Source organism: Aulonocara stuartgranti (assembly GCF_965226115.1).
Source record: "Aulonocara stuartgranti genome assembly, chromosome: 10".
Lineage (NCBI taxonomy): Eukaryota > Metazoa > Chordata > Actinopteri > Cichliformes > Cichlidae > Aulonocara > Aulonocara stuartgranti.
In genome coordinates, this window is record NC_138946.1 from 24,621,662 (window position 1) to 24,646,124 (window position 24,463).

The following is a 24,463-nucleotide window of genomic DNA, read 5'->3' on the forward strand; positions in this document are numbered from 1 at the left end:
TTCCATACACTGTGTTGATCCTGCAGCAGCGAGAGCATCTTCCACTCTTTTAGGGTTTATAGTACATTAATTGAACTCTGCCTCGTTATCATCTTCAACTTGGAACATCTTTGAAGGTAATACATTTGGGGCAGCTGTCAAGAGCTCTCAAGACCTACAAACAATAACTATTTTTAAAGGCTGACCTTTAAACTTCCTTAAGGTGTAATTCTACGTCATCAAGATCTAATTGGACCAACCATCACCATCATGGTGATGGTTGGTCCAATTAGGACCAATTAGGACCTTCATTAGAACCTTCATTATTATGAAGTCATTACAAAACACGATAAAATAAAAAGAAAGGCTGCAGAAAAATAATGTTTCAAAACCATTTTTTGTTGCTTGACCTTTCGTTTTACTTAACTTCTACTAATCATCCTTGGGATGTAGGAACTGTCCACAAAGGTCAAGCTTGTACCAGCCTGTCACACATGAACTGTACATATACACGTTACAGTATCAAAGCTATTACAATGCAGATTTATGCCAGTTTGATATATATATATATATATATATGTGTGTGTGTGTGTGTGTGTGTGTGTGTGTAGTGGAGATATCGAAGATAGGCACGGCTGGCCCAAACTGACAGAAGACTGAACATTACATGAACCTATATAAACTTATAAACACCAGTAACACTATTCTATGAACTTTGGGGCCTTTTATACAATATATATATATATATATATATATATATATATATATATATTTTAACAGCCACATTCATATTTACTATAAATGATAACCTAGGCTACTGCTTATCTCGCCACACCCCCTTTCGAGGAACGCCATTTTGTTGACAGACAGACTCGCCATGAGAAAAAGCTCCTTTCTGAGGAGCTAGAACCCCAAATGTGACCGCAACATGCAATGTATTTAAATGAAACACGAGCAGATCCCCAATAATAGCCCCCACGGTTGAAAACGATGCTTTGTGGGCGCTAAAATGGCGTGTTTGAAGTCTCCGGCCACCCATTTCAACATGAAAGTCGCCGCGATTGACGTCACCGAGCCATCTTTGTCCACCTAATCCAGGCGGAGGGTTATTACACCTTCATTACAGCACGGTCTCCGACAGCACCGGGCTCTAGTAAATAGCCTGTCAGGTGCCGCAAATCTGTAGACATAGAGATAATTTTTAAAAAAGAAAAAAAAGAAGAAGAAATATATAGCGAGGAGACACCTCTCAGTGGCAGATTCAAACTCAGTGCTCCTCCTAGGATATATAGGCAGGCAAACGCCACAATAACCAACCAAAGGCTGCCAGAGGGTAGAGAGGAGCGCAGAAGGCACATCCACATCCATCTGCCAGCCACTTAGCACGCGCTAACATTTCCAGTCCGGATTAGAGCACAGCTGTCTCCCTGCTACCAGGAAAATGTAAGTACAGCTCGCTGATTTTTTTTAATTTATTTTTTTTGTCAAATCCGAATTTATTTAATTGCAATTTGGTCCTCACGACTGGTGTTTGGGAGGCTTTGTGGGGATTTGTGGCGTGTGAACAGTGTTCCTCAGCCGTCATAAACTGAGATGGTTATTAATCTCTGCTGTTGTGTTGATCATGGAGAAATATCGCAGTTTGATCTCATTTCACAGCTGTCTCTTTCTGATAATATGACCCAAAAGTGAAGAGGCTAACGCGTCGGCCTAACCTTAGAGCAGACGGTGGGGTCGGGTTTAACTGTTATTAAACGCGTTATTAGCCTTATTTCCAGTGTGTGTGCAGTGAACGTTTTTGTCGACTGTCTTTTTCCTTGTTGTAATTATTATTAGTTGTTGTTGTTTTTTTTCTTTTGCCGTGAGCTACATTTGACTTGAGCCAGCACGTACGCATTTTTTTCCAGTTTGGACTGGTTTGATTTGAAAAGGACACCGTCTGTGTGATTATACCCACGGGCTAATTAAAATACATTTATTTATTTCTTATTATTAATAATAATATTAAGAAGGGAAAAGACGTCGTGTTCTCTAAAGCTGTGTCCCCTTGTTCAACATTTCCAGTGCATTATTCTTCCCTTGCCCAGTCACAGGTGACGATTTGGCCGATTCTAGAAACAGCAAGGACATAACGCTGAACGAGCCATACTAGCTGTTTGACCAGCGCCAGACTATTTGGATAGCCTGTTGAACACACCCTCGACGATTTTCGACGAATACACCATAATACTTGTCAAAGACTGTTATTATTAGCTCTGAATTAGTCTTAGGCCTAGTTTACGTGATGTTTGCAACCTACAGCGGGGGGTGGGGATAGCCTAGCCTCCTACTGTATGTCGTCGATTGTAGTGCGAGGGCGGACAGCTGTATATCTCACCACATTTCATTGTTGTTGGGTCTTCGTGGGTAAATGAAGCATGTAAATGTCTTTCTTCACGCACCTTTATTGTCCATTTTTTGTTGTTTTTGACCGCACGGTGAGAAAGGGTGGGCTGAGGAAAAGTAGCCGCCACAGCCTTCACTGTCAGCATAAGCATAGCAGGCAGTTTTAAGGGTGAAGCAGCCTGGTTCCGACACACTACCTGTCATTTACCAGGGTCGTCGTGCCTGTTAGTGTTTTCTTTTTGGGCTTTGAGTTACATTTGTCGCCATATTTGGTTGTTATTGTGCATTTAAGAGCTTAAAATACATCCTCCCTAATAAGGAACCTCCCCGCCCTCGACGTTGGCAGTGCTGTAGGTGTTTTACAGGCCCGTCCTGCTCGCGGTGAACAGGGATGTTTCGTGTTTCCTGGTCTGTGTGGGTACACGGTCACACATGAAAGTCGTGTAGGTTAGGATCCAGTGCCCAGCATCAAACAGACTGGCACAGATATGCTGGGATCAGACAGTTTAGTGTGGACTGCTGTTGCGCTGTCCAGTGCTGAAATGTCGCTCTCCAGTGCTGAAAATCAGGCGGCATGCTTTTCCGTGACAGCGACAAACAGAAATCAATTGCAGAGTTAAACGTCTGTCTATCTGCCAATCTTACTCTGGCTTAAGGAAACCAAGCATAAATGTTGAAAAGCTTCCTCATATCATCAGGGCCCCCCTTAATAAGTCCCATCAGTGTTGCAGCAGCTCTCCACAGGGCAAGACTATTTTTAAAAGCACTATCTTGAAAGAAGGTTAAATATATATTTAGCGTTCATAGGAAAACTGACATTAGCAGTGGACTGTAGACCAAACTGCATCTTTTATTAAATGTTTTTTTTGTTTTTGTTGTTTTCACTGATTACAATCTCAAAGTGCGATTGAATTGGAATACTGGCACACAGATTGCTGATAGAGTCATTTATAAAATAACTATGTCTCCTTTTTTAATGTATTAAAATGAAAACAATATATCCTTTGTTAAAAAATACAGAGAGCATGAAATCACTTTATTTAGTTTATTTTCAGTTTGTTTTCTTAACTTTAAAACTTTAAAGGTTTTAGATTATGTTCTGAAGTTGCACACAGATGAGAAATGGTTGATCAAATCAGCAGCACACAGTTTTCGCAGGATGTGAAAGCTGGTGAGAAACCTCGTCACAGCACTAGCAGCTCTTCTTGGTGCTAGTTTAGAGGTGATGACAGTGTGAACCTCTGTACACATTACACCTTTATGGTGGGACCCATTGGAAAGTTGGAGGGAGCTCATAGTAATTATATATATATATCTGTGCAACTTTATTGTACATTCATGCCTGTAAATATACAGTTATAGAATAGTAGTCATACTAGTCTGATAAAATAAAATAATATCAGTATTTTGCACATGTTTGTATTTTAAGGCAAATAATATTATTAATATGACATTTAGCTGTTATAATTTTTCCTTGGCGACTCATAGGGACCACCAGCAGCACCACGTAAACTATTTGAAAGGATTTGTTGTTGTTAAAGGATTAGTCATTTGTGAGTGTGCAGAGGTGACCTTTATACAGAGTTTCCCCTCGCACTAGTGAAGTAGCTCAGTTACAGCTAAGGTATATTTCTCGTAAGATGCTACAAGCTTAGCTTTATCATAGAGTGTTTGTTCACGATCTTACTTTGTGGTCATTGATTTAGTTTGGATTTATAGAAGCAAATGGTAAGCATTAGATCACACTCCATCTAAGTATTTTCAACACTTTCTCACTTGCATTTCAGGAGTTGTAGCGACCGCGTTATACATTCTACATCAAGCTGTATAATGTTTAAAGGTTATGTTTAAAATAGCCACAAACTATTCCTGAAAAAAATATTAAAAAGTATATTTGCGGTTGTAATTTGCGCCTGATGCCCATTCATTCTCCATCTCAGTCATGAGATGCGTGTCATAGAGGATTCAAAGTGGATATTTTTTATTTCTATTGATATACTACAAAAACTATGGATATACCTGAATCACAAGTAGTGTAGCAGCACAGAAAAGGCTAAAGTTTCAAATAGATATAAATGACATTTGCATCAGCGGTGACAAATTTAAGTATTTTTCACTAAGACAAAAAGAAGCAGAGAAACTATTCTGAAACTGCCATGTGGTGGAACTCTGCACAGGAGGTTTAGAAATGGCAATGATGAAGAGACATCTGGGTTGGGATGTAGGGTCATTTTACCCAAACTGTTTCACTATTTGGGCCCTTTTGACTTAATATATATATATATATATATACACATATACATATATACATATACATACATATGTTGACCTTTTAGCGGTAAATGACACTCCCACTCTGTGAAATGACACTCTCTCACTGTGGTCACCGTTTGTACATAATGTCAAAGAACAGGCTCATCTAGCCCAAGAGGACAAGTTCAGTGGATTGATATATACTAGCATATAGAACTGACACATTGTGAAACCTCCACATCTGTTGCATCACACTCGATGGCCTCTTTAGGTTTTTGTGAAGATTTTGGGGAGCATGACTCATTCTTTTGTAGACTAATTTTCACCGCATCACAAAAAAAACACTTGTGGCTTTTTTTCCATTTCTGTTGTAGAGTAATGTGGGAATTTAACATGATGAACATGCTATTGAATATTTGCATTTGTTTATCATCAGGTCTGCCCCAGCCGCCGGAGCCCCTGCACCAGAGGGAGGGAATCAGCCTCCCAACCTCACCAGCAACCGCCGTCTGCAGCAGACACAGGCACAGGTGGATGAGGTGAGTACAGTGCAAACACACAGCCAGGCATTCATGCTTTTCATTTCATTCATTCATTCCTCACATACTAAAAAAAGAACTGAAAAAAATGAACATTTAATAATAAGTAGTGGGTTTGACTCCTCTATCATTTCTCCAAGTCTTCAAACAGCTTTTGCTATAAAAATATATAAACAATATCCTATATCTAGTAACCCTTACATGCAGTCATGTTGTGTTGATGGCCGATTACACCACACTGCTCTGTGTGTTTCCCCCCCAGGTGGTGGATATCATGCGTGTAAATGTGGACAAGGTTCTGGAGCGTGATCAGAAGCTGTCAGAACTGGACGACAGGGCCGATGCCCTGCAGGCTGGAGCCTCTCAGTTTGAGACCAGCGCTGCAAAACTGAAGAATAAATACTGGTGGAAGAATGCCAAGGTGAGGTCATGCAGACATCCTTACTTGAATAGCAAATGTCTGTCTGTTTACAGACAAAATGAAAAAAAAAAGAAAAGAATAAAAATCAAAGTGAAACAGAAAGCCTCTGCAAACATGGAGCCAACTACAACCATCAGTTTCTGCTATAAACTTTGCTCTTGAGCCTAATTTTGTTTGTCACTGGTAGAAATTATATGTGTGCTGTATGTGATATTTATGTGATATTGATATTTTTAGTGCTTTAAAGAGTTTTTATTAAAAATCTCTGTTTTTTTCTGGAAATCTGCTGATTACAGATGATGATTATCCTGGGTGTGATATGTGTGATTGTCCTCATCGTCATTATTGGTAAGAAGCACACTGATATTTTCTATAACAGATATAACAGTTATTTCAATGGTGTTATTTATTTGTAATACACATACATTTCTTTGTAGTTGCCTTTATAATCTCCTAACCCATGCAGCGATTTACCCTCCTTCACCTCTCCTCTCTTCTATGTCTCTACAGTGTACTTCAGCACCTAAGAAGAATTGCTCCTACCCCAGTCTGATCCTAACTTCCTTGCTACAGAAAAAAAAACAACCTCGAATTGATGACAAAATTAACTGCAGATGATTAATTTACTCTCTCTATATATAATTACATCTCCCCAATTAGCCTTGATATAACACCCCTAAACCCGTCAGGGCCCCCACGGCTCCCCCACTTCCACCACCTCGCCTCTGGACCCCTGTCAATATTTGTCCTGTGAGTGTGTGGCCCTGTCTCCTTTCTGGGTACTCTTGGCTTTTCTAACCTGCCATACTGAGAACCAAACACTTGTGACGATGCATCAACAGAAAAGGAAACAACGATTGGCGATAATTGTTACATAACTGATATATATATAGTTCTTTGTAGAGTTTTATTCTGATATATACCGTTTTGTAGGTGTGTGTGTGTGCGTGCGGTGCGTGTGCATTTTGTACTTTTTATTTTTTGTATTAATTTTACGTATGCTTCAGCGGTAACTACTGCCTATTAATCGAAGTGTGTACTTTTTGCATGTTTTTCATCATCTTTCCGTCCCCTTGCTTCTCCTCTCTTTTTGGTGTATTTTTGCACAGTGGAGTTCGCCTCCATTCAACTGGGATACAAATTTTCATCTTGTCTGGGTTACTCGCATCCAGCAAAACAAGCCAGAGAACTAAAACTTGCATTTAAAAAAAAAAAAGTGACATCAAGTTACAGAAATTGGAGCTAATCTGCAGAAAGAACTGCCCTTAGAAAATCTCCAGGTTACTCCTTGTTCGGCTCAGGATTTCGATAACTTGATGCCGTGAAAAACAAAAATCAAGTCTTAGCTTCTTTTATGGCTTTTTGAGCGATTTAACGCTCACTGATAATCCATCAAGCGTACAAATAATGCATGAATTGTGAAACTGCTCTAATAATCATCACCCCTCCGGACCCCTTTCCATGTAATCCTCCCATTAACCTCCATTTCTCTTTTGAAATTTCCCTCTTGAATAACTTTCATCTGTTGCGTCTTTTATGCCCCCACCCCACCTTCTGTCTCTCGGCATGCTTGGACACCTCAATTTCTTGTGATAATTTCGAAACTGCCATAGTACATTTGGACCAATGTCTGTAGATGTTTCTTTTTTTATTTAAATATTACGTAGTGTCTTATTTCGAAAACATTCCTTCATTGCAGTCTAGTGCAAACGCTCTTACTGTAGCACATGTAAGTGTAAGTATCTTGAAAAAAAAAAAGTAACAAAAAATGCGATGAACCTATTGTCGAAAACGTCAGTCGTGCAAACCACTGGAGAAAAAAGTTAAATAGCTGTAAGGGTACATTTTCAATAGGCAGGATTAGACTTTGAAACTGTCCAGATTATTTTTTTAGAGGTATTATCTTACACACTCACACTTATATTCTGGAGATGTATTCTGTGAAGGTACCGTTGTATAAATTGTTGAATTCGCACACAGCAACGTTTCCCCAGTGTGGACACTAAAAGGCCTTAGTCTTAGTCTTCAGTCACTTTTTTTCAGTAAGTGTCAATTATTTCCAGTCACACAATCTCCCCCCATCCCCCTCACACTTTTAGTAGGTGTGGAGGGACTGCAGAAGAGGAGTCTGCTTCAAATGCACAAGCTACCTTGTTTTTGATGGCGCTGTCTGGCTCTTCCATAGCCTGGCCAAAGCAGGTCCTGGTGCAGTAAAAATCAAAGAAACAAACAAAAAAAAAACCTCTCCACATGAAGAGCACATTATAAAACAAGACAATTCAGCCTTGTAGATTTAGCAACAGGGACAGGGGCTAATTAGTCAGATTCACAGTTTTAGATTTACTTGAGCAGTTTGCTAACCTTCAAAGGTTAGCTAGCGACAAGACAAGTAAGTCACAATTTAAAAAAAACAAACAACAAACAGTAGCATTCCTAAGACGAGCATTTTGCTAGAGCAGTGGTTTGTCTCGGTGTGTCTCCCTATAGTCAAGGCCTTTTTCTTTTTTAAATATATAGATTCTATTTTTTAATTATAGTATATTTTTGTGTGAAACAGACAGGTAAAGAGGAAGTGTGCAATCAGTACCATTTGCTGCTAACTGGCAGCGAGCTCCTCTTTACCTCTGTCTGCTGTGTTTTTTGTAATTCAGCTCTGTGCGTTACACACTGCCAAGCATCAAAGGGAGAGGCTTCTGTTATCGCAGTTCTTTCTTTCATTGGTGCCCTCACTGGTTTGGTCTTGAACTCTTACGTAACTTGATTTCGGCATCTAACTCCTGCGCGTGACCATTTCGGCTATTCTAGGAGCAGGAGAGCAGGGCAATATAGATGCACTTGATTTCTTTTTTTTTAATTTTCAGACACTGGGACACTAAGGCCTTTTACACATTTCATTTCTCAAAACCGCCGAAAAGGTTTCGCTCTCAGCTGCGGGATGATTTAGAATTTTCCCTTGAGGTTGTGGTGAATTAAAGTTTATATTGCGTTTAGAGAAATGATGTACCGGCCTAGCATTGATAAATGCTCAACAGGAAACCGCTCAGTTTATCCTTTACTGCCACTGATGCCACAGTCCTGAAATTTAGTTTTGAAGGAAATACAGCATTTCAGAGCAAATGTGTATAAAGCCTTAGCAGCCTTGTGTCTTTTTATCTTCCCCACCACCTGAGTAAACCAACCTGCCCCTCTTTGCTCAACTCACTTTTCGAAATTCCTTGTCTGCGCGTGTGAGTGTATGTGTGCACAAGTGCTTTAATGTGTATGTGTGTGTGTGTGTGTGTGCATGTGTGTGTGTTAGAATAGCTCAGTCTTGGGAATATCCCCAGTTTATCCTGACAGATTAGGCCGCTTAACTCTCAGAGTGAAGGCACGTTGTTTCCTTGATCACTGAAGTACGATGAACAGAGAGGTTACCAGAACTGTTGGCCCGTTCCAACCTTAACACCCCCCCCCCCCCCCACATACACATATATTTATCCCCAAACAAAGCAAAAGCAAACCACAGAAGATTACCAAAGACCAGAATTCCATGCTTATGCTGCCAATTGCCATCAAAAACAAGCGGATAGGAAGATGTTACCCAAGCTATCCCAGTCTGTCTCAGATAGCTTACACCCTTACTCTACCTATAGGAACTTTGAACTCGTACACACTGTTTATGTGTGTACGAGTGTGTGTGTCAGTTACGGCTTGTGAGTGTGCCATCCTACTAAACGTATGCAAGTTAAACCAAAACTTGAGGACTGCATGCTTCAAATCTCAAAACTACATTAGCCTTCCCCTAATTATGTGTATCCAGGTTTGAGGAGCTTCTTTAATCTGTAACTAGTTTGTAGACACATGATCCTATAACTAATTATAGCACAAGTCTTCTTTTTTGTGTGTCTCCACAGTGCTGCCAATTTTTCAGAAGACATAAAAATTAAGATACAAACTACAGCTATTAGACAAACCCGAGAAAAACAGTGAAATCTGCATCTGTTTGGTGTTGTAATATGGGGGTGTTTTGGGGATAAGGGGTCCATATCCTCAGGTTTAAGCCACTAGTAAATTTACCATAATATGTACAAGGACAAAAACTGCATGAGAAAAAGTAAAATTGGATATTTTTGGCAATATCAAATCATCATTGGGTTACAGATGTAGTCCTTTTAGCCATCTTACAGGAGTTAACCATACAGTGGACTGAAGTGGTATAACACTACTGATTGGGGTAGGATTTGTGTGTTCTCCATAAATCCAGCTGTTGTCCCGTGAGAGCTCAACCCTATTGGTCACAATAGTGAAAACGAAGTGATTGCTCTCTTTTTCTGTTGCTTTACTGTCTGTATGAAAAGAAGTGTGCATAAATTTGAACACCGTGGCACTTTCTTCTTCTTTTTAAAATGTTGTGACTCATTCATTTTCAAGCGGGATGGGAATATGATTCACTGGTGAATATTGTCTTACGTCAGCCTCAAGGACCGTTCAGTGATCTCAGTGCTGTGTTCAGGTCATTTAGGGGGAATAAGTGTTTGGAGCCCTTTTTTTTACAGGGCTCTTGAATTTGTAATTCAAATTTTGAAAGCAAACGAGCAAGAAAGAAGGAGACCAACGCAAAATCCGCAACCTTATTGAAATGTTCGCCATTAAGCCCTAAAGGGGGTGAACGCAGCAATAGGAGGGAACCTTTTGAGTCTCTGAATGTTCTTTTGATGGCTATCAATTCACAATATTCTACTTAACATATGTTAACATGTTTCTTTTGTTCCTTTTTTGAAACCAAATATTGTGTTTTTATTTTGCATCAGTTTAGTAATAACTCCAGATGTCACTGAGTTTTTGTGTGTCAGCACTGATGGGTAAAGGTAAAGAAAATGGGAAGTTAGAAGGGCAGGGGAAAGTATTTTTACCTTTCAATAGTCCAGAGTGCTTAGAATGACTCTACAGTTTACATCAGATTGCTGTTTGTATCTACCAGATATATTTTTTGTTTAAATCAGTTTATTTTTGAGGAAAGACTTTTCTTTCTTTTTTTTTGTCTTTTTGGGAGTGGGTTTTCTGAGATGATGGTCCATATTGCCCCTGGTCATCTGGCCTTACAGGAGGGACAGGACTGGAAGATCACAGGCAATGTGCTGGGCTGTATGTTTTTTCTCTGTTTGCTTTTATTTATTGATACATTTATTGTGCTGTCATTTGGTATGGGATTAGAAACTTAACAAGGTTGACTCAACGCAAAGGAGAGGAGACTGAATGAGAAACTAAAGTACATAAAATAATTGTAGTGTAAATCTATCAATGTCTTATTATATTGATGAACATCATGAAATATATGTATATTGGAAAAACTGTGTCTATGACAGCTTGTGCTTTCATTTGTGCTTCCTGCGCTTTGTCCGTGTGCAACAATGGGGAAATGCAAATGTGACTGCAAATCTGGGACCTGTGTGAATAAGCATACAGTTATTACCAATGCAAATGATATCCTTAATTGATCCTTAGTATATGCAAGAGTGCCAAAAAAGACTATGTTAAGACCTGAAGTCAGAAAAATGTGCACCTCTGCATCCATTCAGTCTGGTTTATAGTCTCTTTTTAACTCCTTAAACTCACATTAAGACTCTCGCATCACTGAAAACTAAACAGCATGCACAACCAGTTGCATGAGCATATAAATGAGCTAAACTATAATGTAGCTCGTTCACTGTAGTTAGACTAATAAAGTAGGCACAAAACTTACGCCTCCATAGTAATTACGCACACTAAATTCTGTATCAGAAAAGTAAGTCTCTTGAAACCAGAGGGCAAAAATACAAACTGTCAGGTGTGGCTGAGACACTCATGTACATCGCAGAATGGGATTGGGGGGGGGGGGGGTTGCTCTCTAAAAACTTCTAACAACCTGCCAATATCTAATTAGGGTTTTGGAACCAGGGAAACCTATGAAGGAGTATTAGGATCATATTTTTAAAAATACAATAATTAAAGTTGAAATTTTGAGAACATAAATAGAAATTTTAATAGTAAAGCCACAATTTGTGAGAATGTACTACTTTTTGTGTCAGGTAACAGATAGATATTTTCTCTTTTAGCATCTGGTAACCAAGTAAGTATCGAAAATTAACAATTTTATCTTATTGCCGACAATTTTATTCCAAGATCAAGCAGTATTTTACCTTTATTCTCGAATTTTCTACTTAATTCTAATAAATGCTCAATCAAAAAACCAAAACGTTATCATCGTCGTTTCCGGTGGCTTTTATTTTGAAGAGTAGCTAAAGCGGTCATATTTCTTGCTATCGGTTCACTAAATATGAATTTCCTAGCCCACATATGTAATAAAAGAAGAAGAAGAAAGCTCTCCAGCAAGCGCTAGCTCTAAATTAAGCACATAAAAGCAAAGCTTCATTTTGCACATTATTATCATGGCGCTGACTCTTTCCAATTGCTTCGTCAGCGCAAAACAGGCTTTCTGACAGAGTGGCTAAATGAACGACTGCACACGCTTCAAATGGAACAACTTGGACGAAGAAACAGAAAATGAGCTGCTATCACTCCGAAGATGATGAAACAGAAAGAGGGGGGATAGACCATTGTTGTTACACGACTTCACCATCTATTTGTGAGGGCGGCGATAAGAAATAACACTGCACCCAAGATGTAGCTTCACGTTTTCACCGCTGGGTGTCGCCCTGTCCTCTACAACATTACTTCACGTACACTACAGACTGAAATTACTCACACTAAACTACTTGCCAGCATGCAAAAGCATAGATGCTGGCTTGCAACACTTCGTTTATATCACCTCTGCATGCAACCAGCTACATCGAAATCTGTGAGGGTAACCACTGCTCTATTTGCGCACTTAGAGTTTTCTTTTCAGATGTTTCCTCATGCAAGCGTCTTGTTTTTGTTTTGATGGTGTTTATTATTTGAACTCATTTCTACAGATGGATATAGTTAGCTATTTTCTAATCTGTCTAACTTGTGCTTTTTATTTCTGTAAACCACATGTCTGCCACTGCAGCATAAGGGAAAAAGCATGCATGTGAAAGGAATTAACTTTCTAGCTGAATACTGTCATTACCATGACTCGGACTTACTGGCAAATAATGATGTCTCCTGAGCAGCTACCATAAAATGTGAGGGAAGTCAAGTATTAGGTGTGACATTTGAGTTGCCGTTAGATCTGACTTTAGTGAGACATCCTGTTATTGCTGTGAGCTTTTTGGCTCATTCACTGGAATATCTTATTTTCCCCATAAAACGCACAATGAAGTGCATCCAGGAAAAAGGCTATTATGCCTCAACGACTTCCCTCCTGAAAAGTGACAAACTCAGACAAAGCAGGACACAGTCATTCCAAGTCACCTCTGCATGTGCTTCCATCTAGTTATCACTGAGATCCTATGAGAGTTGGTCCTTACTGCAACGCACCACATGATTTGAGGAATGTTTTTTTCTTCTTTTGTTAAAAAAAAATGTGTGGAGTGAATTTGTGAGGAACCATATTTAAACAGAACAGATGGCTCCACAGTTGCTTTAAAATCATCAGTTTGGATCCATCACCTTTACAGATGGATTCACACAACTGCACGCATTCTGGTTTTGGTTTTTTTTTTCCTCACCTCTGAAGCGCAGTGTCACGTTAAATTGTGTTTCAGAGTTTAAAAAGAGAGGGAGAGAGATTAACAGCTTGCAAAAGGAAATGTGTGGATGTAATAACAGTAATGTGCTGGCTCAGGGAGGAGGCATGGACGTGACCTAACTCCAGGGTGCGTACCAAAAACAACTTTTCACTTTTCTGGGACTGTCTCGCTGTCAAACTGTTTTAAGTTTGTTTTCCATTTTTCTCAGTCAGCGCACCCCTCCTCTTTTGCCTCAGCCATCCGTTCACTACAAGTCATCTCCTCCCCCGCTGCTGTTCCCTCTTGACTCCCCAGCAGGAATGTGGGGCCAGCTTGGAGGACTCTTTCAGGAGTTACAGCAGAAACCTACACTCTTGCCTCGGATTACGGCTTAAAGGTCACTGTTACTCCCACACATATTGGCAGCGGCTGCATGGTTGTGCAGACGTCGTACACTCCACCCCCCCACCCCCCACCCCACCCACCACCACCACCAGCAGACTCCTGTGCGCCTTTGCATTCCTTCCCCCGCTGACTCTTATCAGAGTCTTTGGGGTTAAACACAAACACAACACAGCACAACTGGGGAATGCTCATTTCTCTAACTGCAAAACAGACAAGCACCAAATCTGTCAAAAGTTTGGAAAGCATGTGGCACAAAACCTCTTTCAAGCAATCTGGAACGCCACAATGAGATCTGAACTATAAAATCTTACTAAACATAAAAAAAGAAAGAAGAGAAAAGAAAAAAAACTTCTTTGTGGAAATATCTTTGTGATTTTACAGACTGTCTGGACCTTTTCCCTCACAGTTTGATCAAGATGTCCACCTTTGTAGTCCATAAAAATTTATCATTTTACATCAGCGTACCCTCCACAGGCCTCAATAACGCAGGCGAAAGAGTTGGCTCATTACTGAATCTCAACAGAGAAAGGATACTCCCTCCTCTCAAGTGTTATTCTTGCCTTGGTGGCAAATAAACAGTCCTTGAGTCAATGGAGCCAAAGGAGCTCCTGGGGCTTAGGGAAATAAGAGCATCAGGTTTATTATCATTCCTATTAGAGCTTATTTTGACTCCCACATGTATTTTTCATTCAACTAAGGCTATTTTTTTTAAAGAAAAACATTCTGTTTTGCAAATTAAAGGTCTCACATCATGCTGTGGAATGTAAAGATTTACGGGCCTTCCTGTGCACGTACAGCCCATACAGCCTCAGGCTTTGCCTCTACCTGTGCCCTCTCTGTAATCAGGAGTCAGACGCAAGCTGGAGTTCATTTTTCCTGAACTTTTAGGCATTTAAAGGTCCAGAAACATCCAGAAACAAAACTTTCCAGACTTCTGATACTGGAGCCCTTTGCTCCTCCTTCCTAGATGCTCACTGAGACTGAGACCAGACTTACTCTGGAAGAAACATCTGGCTCAAATTAAAGCCTTCTCCTCCGTCCCTCGCCACTCACGTCATCCCCCCCCTCATGGTTATTTTTTGCAACTTTAGCCCTTTCATCCTTATTGTCCATCTCTTCGTCCATTCTTGCCCCCCTACTCATTCATTCTCTCCGCCCATTCCGAGCCTCCTCCTCCTCCTTCTCCTCCACTTCCTCCTCCTCTGTCTTTCACCTCTTGCCTCCTGTTACCATCTTCCTTTTCTGCAAATAGTCTGGTTTGCTTTTTGTACGCAGCATCATGAAGCCAATGAGCCATATCTGGGGTCTCTCCTTGGTCTTGTCTCTGAGTTTGGGATGGACAAAGGCCCAACAGACAAATTTCACCAGGTGAGGTTGCATTTTAAACCATTTGTGATCGAGAACCTGCAAAAGAAAGGTTCTTCTTGAAATTCACTCTGATCCTCATATGCAGATATGTGAGGTGAAGATACTTTTGTTTATTTTAACAAATATCAACCAGGATAAAAAGGCTCTTTGAAATGATCTTTACTATGACATTTTAATTCAGTCCTGCTTCTGTACATTCTTTCCAGCTGACTGTTTAATTGGGCACAGAGCTGTCCTGTTGGTTTTGGGCTCATGATGTGTGGCGCACTGAGTTTGCAAAGGCTGAGGTGCCACAGATGTTAATGCTTTCAGCTCTGCCTGTGGGGTTGAATCAGAGAAACTTGGCTCTGATTCTGTGCATTTAGGCTGTAATCAGCAGCTGTCTGACTTTGCTGGGGTTCTGCTGTCTGAGTCCTAGTCTGGGAAAACAACAACGTTATGTTTCAATCTAATTTTAGTTTTCTAATTTTGGTTGTCCACGTTGCTGTTTTTGCCTCCTTACAATTTGTTTACTTCCTCTAAAATGAGGCATGATTGAAAGATGTTTTATATTTCTTAAAAACTTGAACTCTCCAAAACTCTCTACACCACTAACTGTAAAATATCCCTTAACAGAAATGACTTCATAATAACTGACATTTTTTCAGTGGCTCCTAGTTTTACAAATGTATCCTTGCCAAAATAGGACATTTTTCTTCCTGGAAAGTACATTTTGACAAAGTGTCCAAAACCTGAGCGTCAGCTGTAAAATCCCCAGTACTTTTCACTGGCCTACAATTATTCAACTCTTTACTTCAAGCTACTGACTAGTCACTACATAGTTATGGACTACCAAAGCACTCAAGTTTAAAAAAATACAAATTAAAAATTAATATGTACAACCACTGTGATGGTATTGTCTCTAACCCCTATTAAATTTAGCTAGTTAGCCTCTGTTAGCTGCACACAATATCAAAGTCAGTCTGAGTCAAACAGTTATTTGATGTAAATACGCACATTGCACAAATGCAAGAACATCTCTATTTAACAAGCATTACAAATCTTACCTCGTGGGTAAACTAGTTACAACAACTTAGATAGTTTCCAACACCAAAGATAACAGATAATGTTAACTAGCAAGAAGAAGGAAATACCCACCTCTTTCTTGTTCATGTAAAGTGTTGTTTTGTCCAAGGAACACATTGGGGATCAAAAGACACAAACATGATAACCAGTTTACATTAGTTATGCTAGCCCAAACTCAAACCATGGCTGGTTAGTTCAAACTCTGTTAAGTTTGAAAATCTTTTACTGTATAAATGGACTAAGAAAAAGGCAGTTGTGTGACTGGGTAGATGAGGCTTGTATAAGAAAGCCCTTTGAGTGCTCAAATTGAATAGAAAAGCAAACTATAGGTACAAGTCTATTTAAAACACACAAATAATGACAGGTAATTTGGGAGCAATTTATCTTACTAAAATGCTATTCAACATGTGGCTATAAGATCTGCGAATGAAACCACCAACCTTTAGATTAGTGGACCTTGGCGTCTCCTATTGGTAATGGAAGTCCAGCTGTGAAGCTTCAACATTAGCAAAAGGCTAATGACTTCAATCAATCAAAAGTTCAGATTCCTATGGGGACGATAATTGACAAAAGAAAATCGCTATGTAAACCCACACGTATAACCATTTAATCAGAAGTCTTTTTGCAATCACAAGATTTTCCTCTTGCTGGACTTTAAAAAGAATGCAAAGTACTTCTGCGCTGGCTTCTGTCTTAAGAGCAGAAAGCCACAGCCATGTTTTATATACAGTCTCTGGCTCTATTTCCTGAGGTACAGCCAAGCTAAGACTATAAATCGATTTATAGGCTTTATAAATGACTGATATAGAGTAAACAAGGGTCTGTCAAAAGAAGTCATCTTAACTTAATTATGATCCTGTTACAGAGCTCAAGTGCTGACTCCAACTTGATTGAAGTGTGATTATTGTTGTTTTTTTCATTCTTTCCCTGTTTTAGTGTCAATTAAGCAGCAGACTTTAATTAAGAAAAACATTGCAAGAATACATGTAGCAACATCTGCACCCTGCGATTAAATCATCATATAATGAAAATTTCCATCTTCTTACACTAATTTCTTCCAGTAAATTCCCACAACAACAACCACAACAGCCAAGAGTTCATTTAGAGAGACAACTAGAGGATGTTAGTCCTTTTAGGACTCTGCTTGAGATTCCCATTTCTCACTGACTCCTTTACCACAGGCCTGTGTTCTACTGCGGAGGAGACATGGTTGCTGAATCAGGCTTTGTTGGAAGTGAAGGGTTCCCAAGCTTCTACAAACCAAACAGCAAATGTGCCTGGCGCATCACTGTGAGTCACTCTCCCTTCCCCAAGCCTGAGTTCTCCAGCTTTTCCAAGCTTTCTGTGTCTGACTCATGTGATCTCGATGCTTTCCAGGTCCCAGAGGGAAACGTGATAACGCTCTCCTTTCGCATTTTTGACCTCGAGGCTGACTCACAATGCCGCTACGACTATCTGGATGTTTACAATGGACATTCCAACTTGGTGCAAAAACTGGGTCGCTTTTGTGGAACTTTCCGACCTGGAGCGCTCATTTCAACCACAAACATGATGATGCTGGAGATGGTGACTGATGACGAGACGCAGAGTCGAGGATTTCTGGCCTATTTCAGTGCAGTCAAACCCTACGTATCTGGTATGTGGTCACATGATGAAGCTGTTTTGTTTTTGTGTTTTTCATTATAATGCCATGTATGCATTCCCAAATAATCCCAGTGCCTGAATGTAGCATATATTTTTGGACTTCGTATCCATGACCACAATTTCTAATGAGGTAATTTTGCCTTAAATTAAAGTTAAGCTTAATTAAATAGTTAATCTCCTCTTCTTCTTGGCCTCTTGCCTGCTCAGCTTTAAGTGGTGGCAAACCTAAAACCAAAGTAATAATAATAACAATAATAATAAAACATTTGAAAGCACTGCAGAGGTTCTCAATACACATTAGTTTAACAACATTTATGACTCCTAAAATTTTTATAAATCCCAGATTAAGCCTGTTTTGGATTTAAACTATTAAAAATGACTATATTCTTTAAAACGATTGGCAAGTGCAGCTTTCATAGTTTAGGAATGAAGTGTTTACAGTGTTAAAGAAAACAGGAAGTTTCCCACCTCATCCAGCTTTCACAGTACTGTTGTAAGGGAGCAGAATAATAAGTAGTGAATTTCTTTGCATTAAAACCTTCAATAGCAAATTATTACTGGTAATTAAAGTAACCTCTGGCAAATGATCTGAAACATATCATTAAAAGTAACAGGAGGCAGAACCATCGACAGTCTGGATTCAGCAGATAGATGTTGAGTATCAAGCCTGAGATTAGTCTTCAGACGTTTCTTTTTTGTTTGGAAGAGCTTATAATTAAGCTTCAATAATATGCTTCAAATGTGACCCTGAGTCATGCTGCACCAGCGACCTCCAGCAGTACCCTGGGGGCTCATCAGAAATTGTGTAATAATAGTAGAAGGGGGGCCGGAATAGAGGCCAAAGTATGATGCTACACCCCTGAGCTTGCACAATGTGTTTTAAAAAGTGTTCCAGCCAACAGGCTAGATTATTAATAACAGCTCAAAATGTTGAAATTGATATCTTTGTTATAAATGTGAAATGTCTTATTTGATATTAATGGTGCAGACAGCTTTAAGAAAAATTTACAAGTCTCTTCATTTAGCACCCTAATGGAGTGTTTACGGCTTGTTTCAGACGAACAGTTCTGTGGGGGGAGGATGACAAAAGCCCAGGGAGAGATCAAGACACCCAACTGGCCCGACAAAAAATACGAACCAGGAACAAGCTGCTCCTGGCTGATCACTGTGGAGCCCAATATGGTCAGTGGCAAGCTGACTCGCAGTGTGCAGCCACTGTATAGTCCAAAGTTCCTTACTTTGATTAATTGAATCTTTATACTTGTGTCTCTTTGGATACCAGGTGATCCACGTGAATTTTGATAAGTTTGCCGTGGAGGATGACGCTTATTGTCGCTTTGACTATGTGGCATTCTTTAATGGCGGAGAGAGGGATGACTCACGTCTGATTGGAAAATACTGTGGCGATCAGGTCCCAGAGTGAGTGACAGAAATTTCTGAAGCCTTTAAAGTCGTTTTAAAATAGCCATTTCTAATTTTACACCTCATCCTTTTTCCTGTCTCGTTCCTAGACCTATTGTTACCAGCGGAAATGTGCTACTGGTCCAGTTTGTGTCAGACCTCAGTGTGACGTCTGATGGGTTCCTCGCCCACTTTACCAGCATCGCACGTGGTTCTCAGATACCAACAGTCAACTCAGGACAGACTACAAGATACAGTCCTCCAGTACCTTCTGTCAAACCTGCACATCCTTCTACCCCGATAGAAACAACCACCAAATATGTGCCAGCTCCTGTCCCTAGGTCCACTCCGAGCCCCAAACCAGTCAAGCCCACTAGAGACCGTAATGCAAAGCCAAATGGAAAGAGGCCTGGTAGGTAAATGTACAAAATAAAAATAAAAAAGTTAACAACTAGTATCACTAAAAACATATTATTTCTTTTTCACTATTTTCTTATTAGTGCCTCAAAATCCACTCTGTGCCAAAGCCTGTAAAAGAAATGGAACAATCAAGACTAGTTTCTGTGCCAGTGAATTTGGTAAGTTTCCTGCTGTTGACATATATACACACACATGCATTATCAATCAGATGTTGCGTTCTGACTGACCCCACCTTTTTTCCAGTATTAACCGGGAAGGTGACCTCTGTGGCCCCGAGGCCCCGAGGTGCTATTCAGATTACTGTGTCCCTCATCAAGGCCTACAAAGCAGGCCGGCTAACCATAACACAAGTTGGAGAGACCATGTCAGTTAAGCTGATGTCGCAGTGCAAGAAGTGCCCGCTGTTCCGCAAAGGTGGGTTGTTGCTTATTTTTTAATTCGTATTATCCAGGTGCCGGAGATCAGCAGTATCGTCTTTAACTCAACAAACATAACCTCATTTAATCTTAATGTTTGTGGGGTTTTTTGGGTTTCGTTTTTTTTTTCATTCTCACAGGTGTCAACTACATCATCATGGGTCAGGTGAATGAACAGGGACAAGGTACCCTGGAACCCGGTGCATTCACAGCTCTCTACAAAGCCCCACACCACAAATTGTTAATGAATATCAGCCAACAACCCTGTTAACCTCAAATACCCGTCCAGACCAGAAAATGGAAACACAAATCTAGACATTTTAATGTGAAATGCAGCTCTTTCAAAGCACTATATATATGTTATACAGGAATACATAACTTCAGTGTTGTACCGCAAAATAATTAAAAGGAAGGCAATTGTAATGTCTTATTCAAAACTCTGCCAAACCTTATGTTTGTAATTTATAACTGAATAAAGGTTTTATATCTCTTTCATTTTATCTGACTGGCTACTTTGTGTGTGTGTATCAACTGTGACACTTAATATTAGAATGATGTCTCTGACTCCACCTTGTGGATTTAAAAAGTAAGAGCAACCTGCACATTATGAATCGGATAATCATGGCTCTAGATGAAGAAAATGTATTGTCATTCATAAACACAGAGACCAGTTTACCTTCATTTTTTTTTCAATATTTTTTTATTCGAAGATTCTGAAGCCAGGAATGACAAAGTCAATTTTCGAAAGATATATCAAGAAATTCCTCAATTTTATTAACAAAGGAAATGGAATTGCTCACTTTTTCTCTGCCGTTTTTGTAGCTTGCAAAACCATCTGAACCACTGAATACTTCTAGGGCCAGGGTCTGGCAGACTGACCTTATATTTGAGATCCGTGGTTCCTATTAAAAATCTCAAGAGGTGATAAAGTCTAAAGTCTTTGGTCAAAGAGTCTAAATCAAGATGTCACGTTTTTCAAAAAGGTTTCTACAAATTCCTGTTCTGACCTCATATAACTAGAGTGCAACCAAAAAATGTTCTGTACTTTTAGTACGGAATTATAATTGGAAACCTTGCTTTTTTAATTATTACTGAAGTTTATTAGTATAAATGTGTTTCACACGGCTATACCAGGGCATCACAAGTTGTAGAAATAACAGAAAGAAAAATAACAGAGTACTCCTACCATCAGTCACACAGCAGGGATGTGGCTTTTTATGTCTAAGTGAGAAGTCCAGTGTAACAGACTCACCTGTGAAAAAGCTGACATCCCCATATGCCCTCTTTGCTTTCCAGCAGCTTGTTATGTGGGTTGTTGATGGCAGTTTGTCCATTAGATCTACTACCCAGTCTTCTCCTCATTCTTCAATTTTATCTTCAGTTTCATCCCTAGCATCCTCTTCTGCCACACCAACACTCTGCATGTCCTCCTTCACCATGTTCAGCATTTGGCCCACATTTGTAATTTTCTTTGGGCTACCTTTGGCTTTGACTAATGAGGCTGAGATGCAGTCTAGCTGCCTCAACTAAGCCACGGGTCTACCTTATGACCCCAGACACGTGCCGTATCCTAAGTCAGTCTCAGGTCATACCCTTTGAGCCACATCTGGCCCATGCTATATTTTATGTAGCTCGTGTCATGAGTTTTTCCTGCATCTGGCCAAAAGTATATGTCACTGAGTTAACTGAGCTATCAGGGCAGGTTTTCTTTTGTGTAAAAAAAAAAAAAAAGCTGAGTGACACTTTTTTTTTTTAAAAATAACTTTACTGTATAAAAGAAAAGAAAAGAAATTAAATACATTGAAACTGTATTCAAAACGCAATTGTGACTCTTAAACAATGAATATGAATGATTAAATGTGATGGATTTTTACAATGGCTACAGAAAAAGGACATATAAAAGTAGATTTCGTTATAAAGCAGGAAACTTGATAATATAATCATATATAATCCTCCTCTCCACTCCTCTCATCTACACCCAGATGCTACCCTTCCCCTGTCTCTCCATTGCATCCTGTTGACTAAAGCAGCTCCCCGGACCTTGCTTCTGATTGCGTTGGGTGGGCAGGTTCTTGTACACAGCCCGGCTGTAGGGGATGAAGCACAGGCCCAGCTGGAGGTGTCGGGCCAGACGGCAGTAAGCCGCCAGCGCCAAGACCAGCAGAGGGGTGAGCAGCAGAAAGCCCACCACCAGCAGGGCTATGCAGGCTGTGTCGTCCAGCAGGTCTGAACAGTATAGTGATGTTCCATGGGGCTGCACCTGAAGGAGAAGGGATGAGCAGCACATCATCAGCACTAACTCTAAGAAGTGTTTGTGTATTTAAGGTGCTCACACTAGTGATGTACAACACGGTCAGCATGCAGTGTGCTGTTTGTGAGGGCCTAAGTCTCACAGTGACCTAGAGCAGCTTAGTAAATGAGCTCTGGGAGGCTCCAGAAACAGCTGAGAAAACAGCGTCAAATCTCCGGAAATAAAGGAATTCCTTTCTTTTCTTTGGCATTCCAACATAAGAGTTTGATTAAAAATCGACATCAGGAGGTGCAACTCCAGTGGTTGGTTTGATAAACTGTGATTACCAGTAGAATCTAGTTTTAACCCCTTTCTTTCAATCTTTTAAAACAGCATTTTCTTTCATTAAATCCAAGATAATTATATAAATATATATATGCATTTACTGTGGAGTGGCAGAGAAAGCCGAATATGATCATGGTCAGCGCAGGGGTGAGAATGATGCCGAACAAGATGCTGGCCAGACTGAAATTGATCAGAGCGATGATCATATTCTGTGCAGTGACCAGCACGGAGCACGCCCAGCAGTCCAGAGAGCCCCTCAACTCCACAGGGGGGTCAGCGGCTTCGCTCCCTCTGTGAGAGTAAGGAGGCGGCACCACGACCCCTGACCCCAATCTGGAGGAGAACCGTGCTTCGGAGCGGGCTTGCTCAGACATTGTCTTCTCCAGCGTCCCGGTCCGTGAGAGGCTCATCTTCTTTGTGGTCTTTTCTGCATAAAAAAACCACACACGAGTCATTCATGCAGCTAGACAATCCACAAAACAACCTGGATCAGCATGACTTTGTTTTAATCCCGACGTTATCGATCTCATCTTGGGTCTTTGATTGTCTGTTAAAAACCTTCCCTCTCCCTGCATGCTCTGATTCTGATTCAGTCTGACCGCTACAAAGATGGAAAGTTACAGAATGTTAAACCATATTATGCAATAGCTCCCTGAAATATTATGGCGAAAGATATGGAAAGTCACCATGAGATAACTGCACAGTTGTAAGTGCAAGGAAATTAACTTCCCTGACTCCACCTCCAACCCCCTCCCAAAACAATGAGCCAGGAGCATCTGGAAAAGTTTGAAAAAATTCCACTACTCACCGAAGTGTCAGAACAATGTCACAATTTTATTCATGAAATGCTGGGTGTGAGCTTTTAATTCCTACATTTCAATTCATTCAAGTGTTTCCACGCGATAAAGAGGAGCACTAACACTACTTCCCTCTGATCTGTGCTGCACTGACAGCTGCTGGTATTCACCAGTGTGAAATCTTTCACTTTGGCATTTCAACCTCACCCTCCAATCGACTGTCCAGTTAGGTGTTAAGATCATTAAAAAATATCTCTTCTAAAACTAGATTATTGTGCATTATATGGCAGTCAAAGAGTACAACTTGAGTAACAACTATCACATAGATTAAAAGGGCTTTTTGAGTATTAAAAAAACATATTAACGGCTTACACAACATTTTAACAGTTCCTTCGATCTGGGATGGCCTTTTGGAGACACTGGAGAAAATAGGCTGTTTGCTTCCAGATCAAAATGAACCCTACTGAATGGCACTGATTTAGTGTGTACACATTCAAATAAAATGAGCTGTTTTGTTTATTTTTGAAAAAAAGAAAAAAGAAAGGAAAGCAAAAGTAAAGGATGGATCCTGTCATACTTACTTGCGTTATAAACCTGATGACCTTCCCCGGTGCAGCTCAGTAGTGGCACCAGCAGATGAAGAGAATTTCAAGAATTTCCTCCTGATGTGCGTCTTCTCCGACTAAAAATCCAGATTTCGAACGTATATCCAAGTAAAGGTGGAGTTTCTACCTCTCGGCTAAGTCTTCTTCTGTGCTCAGGGCTAATTATACAAGCTAATAATAATAATAATAAGAAGAAGAATCAGGAATCTGTCAGCAGTTTGGACTTTAGAGATGTCACAGAGGCGGGGAGAAAAAAGCTCTACAGGCTGGTGGCAAATTGTGCTTTCCTACTGGCTTCCTTCCCTGACATGCTTTTCCTTCCCTTTTTAAGATTTTCACTCTGACTCCAGTTTTGAGATCCGAGCCAGTGAGCCTGTATCCTGTGTTGCCTCGAATGCACAGAAAGAAGGCTGGGCTGTGTTAAAGGCTGATGTTAGGTTTGTTGGGCAGAGGTGCAGTGGAGGGGTTTATATATGATAACCCCTGAGAGGAAGGGGGAGGGAGGAAGAGTGTTTATTTGGATGGATTAGAGGAGTTATATGCAGCCCAGTCTGCAACACTTTACACCTTCACTGAGCTT

General features: G+C 40.2%; 3 protein-coding genes and 1 long non-coding RNA gene across 5 annotated transcripts; 3 read left to right on the plus strand and 1 right to left on the minus strand.

The window, feature by feature from the left end:
- Positions 1–1,066: 1,066 nt before the first annotated feature.
- On the plus strand, positions 1,067–10,912 carry vamp2 (vesicle-associated membrane protein 2). The gene is made up of 5 exons (XM_082548571.1): positions 1,067–1,422; positions 5,054–5,156; positions 5,419–5,577; positions 5,874–5,925; positions 6,088–10,912. Coding segments are annotated over exons 1-5 (333 nt in total). The 5' UTR covers positions 1,067–1,420; the 3' UTR covers positions 6,105–10,912.
- Positions 10,913–11,495: 583 nt separating this feature from the next.
- Positions 11,496–13,645, plus strand: LOC309715193. Its single transcript, XR_014279165.1, has 3 exons — positions 11,496–12,400; positions 13,224–13,334; positions 13,417–13,645. It is a non-coding gene; the product is annotated as an uncharacterized lncRNA (long non-coding RNA).
- A 1,032-nt stretch (positions 13,646–14,677) lies between these two features.
- On the plus strand, positions 14,678–20,406 carry pcolcea (procollagen C-endopeptidase enhancer a). Its single transcript, XM_082547813.1, has 9 exons — positions 14,678–14,960; positions 17,207–17,315; positions 17,403–17,661; positions 18,727–18,851; positions 18,952–19,088; positions 19,181–19,482; positions 19,571–19,648; positions 19,734–19,904; positions 20,047–20,406. The coding sequence occupies exons 1-9, from the start codon at positions 14,872–14,874 to the stop codon at positions 20,175–20,177; spliced, it is 1,401 nt and encodes a 466-aa protein (XP_082403939.1). The 5' UTR covers positions 14,678–14,871; the 3' UTR covers positions 20,178–20,406.
- A 246-nt stretch (positions 20,407–20,652) lies between these two features.
- Positions 20,653–24,339, minus strand: tmem88a (transmembrane protein 88 a). 2 transcript variants are annotated; one of them, XM_082547911.1, is made up of 3 exons: positions 23,860–24,339; positions 22,583–22,908; positions 20,654–22,166 (listed from the first exon to the last, which is right to left on the minus strand). In XM_082547911.1, the coding sequence occupies exons 2-3, from the start codon at positions 22,889–22,891 to the stop codon at positions 21,879–21,881; spliced, it is 597 nt and encodes a 198-aa protein (XP_082404037.1). In that variant the 5' UTR covers positions 22,892–22,908; positions 23,860–24,339; the 3' UTR covers positions 20,654–21,878. The 2 variants fall into 2 exon arrangements, with proteins under 2 accessions (XP_082404038.1, XP_082404037.1); XM_082547912.1 differs by lacking the exon at positions 23,860–24,339 and having other exon boundaries at positions 20,653–22,166; positions 22,583–22,906.
- Between the last annotated feature and the right edge of the window lie 124 nt (positions 24,340–24,463).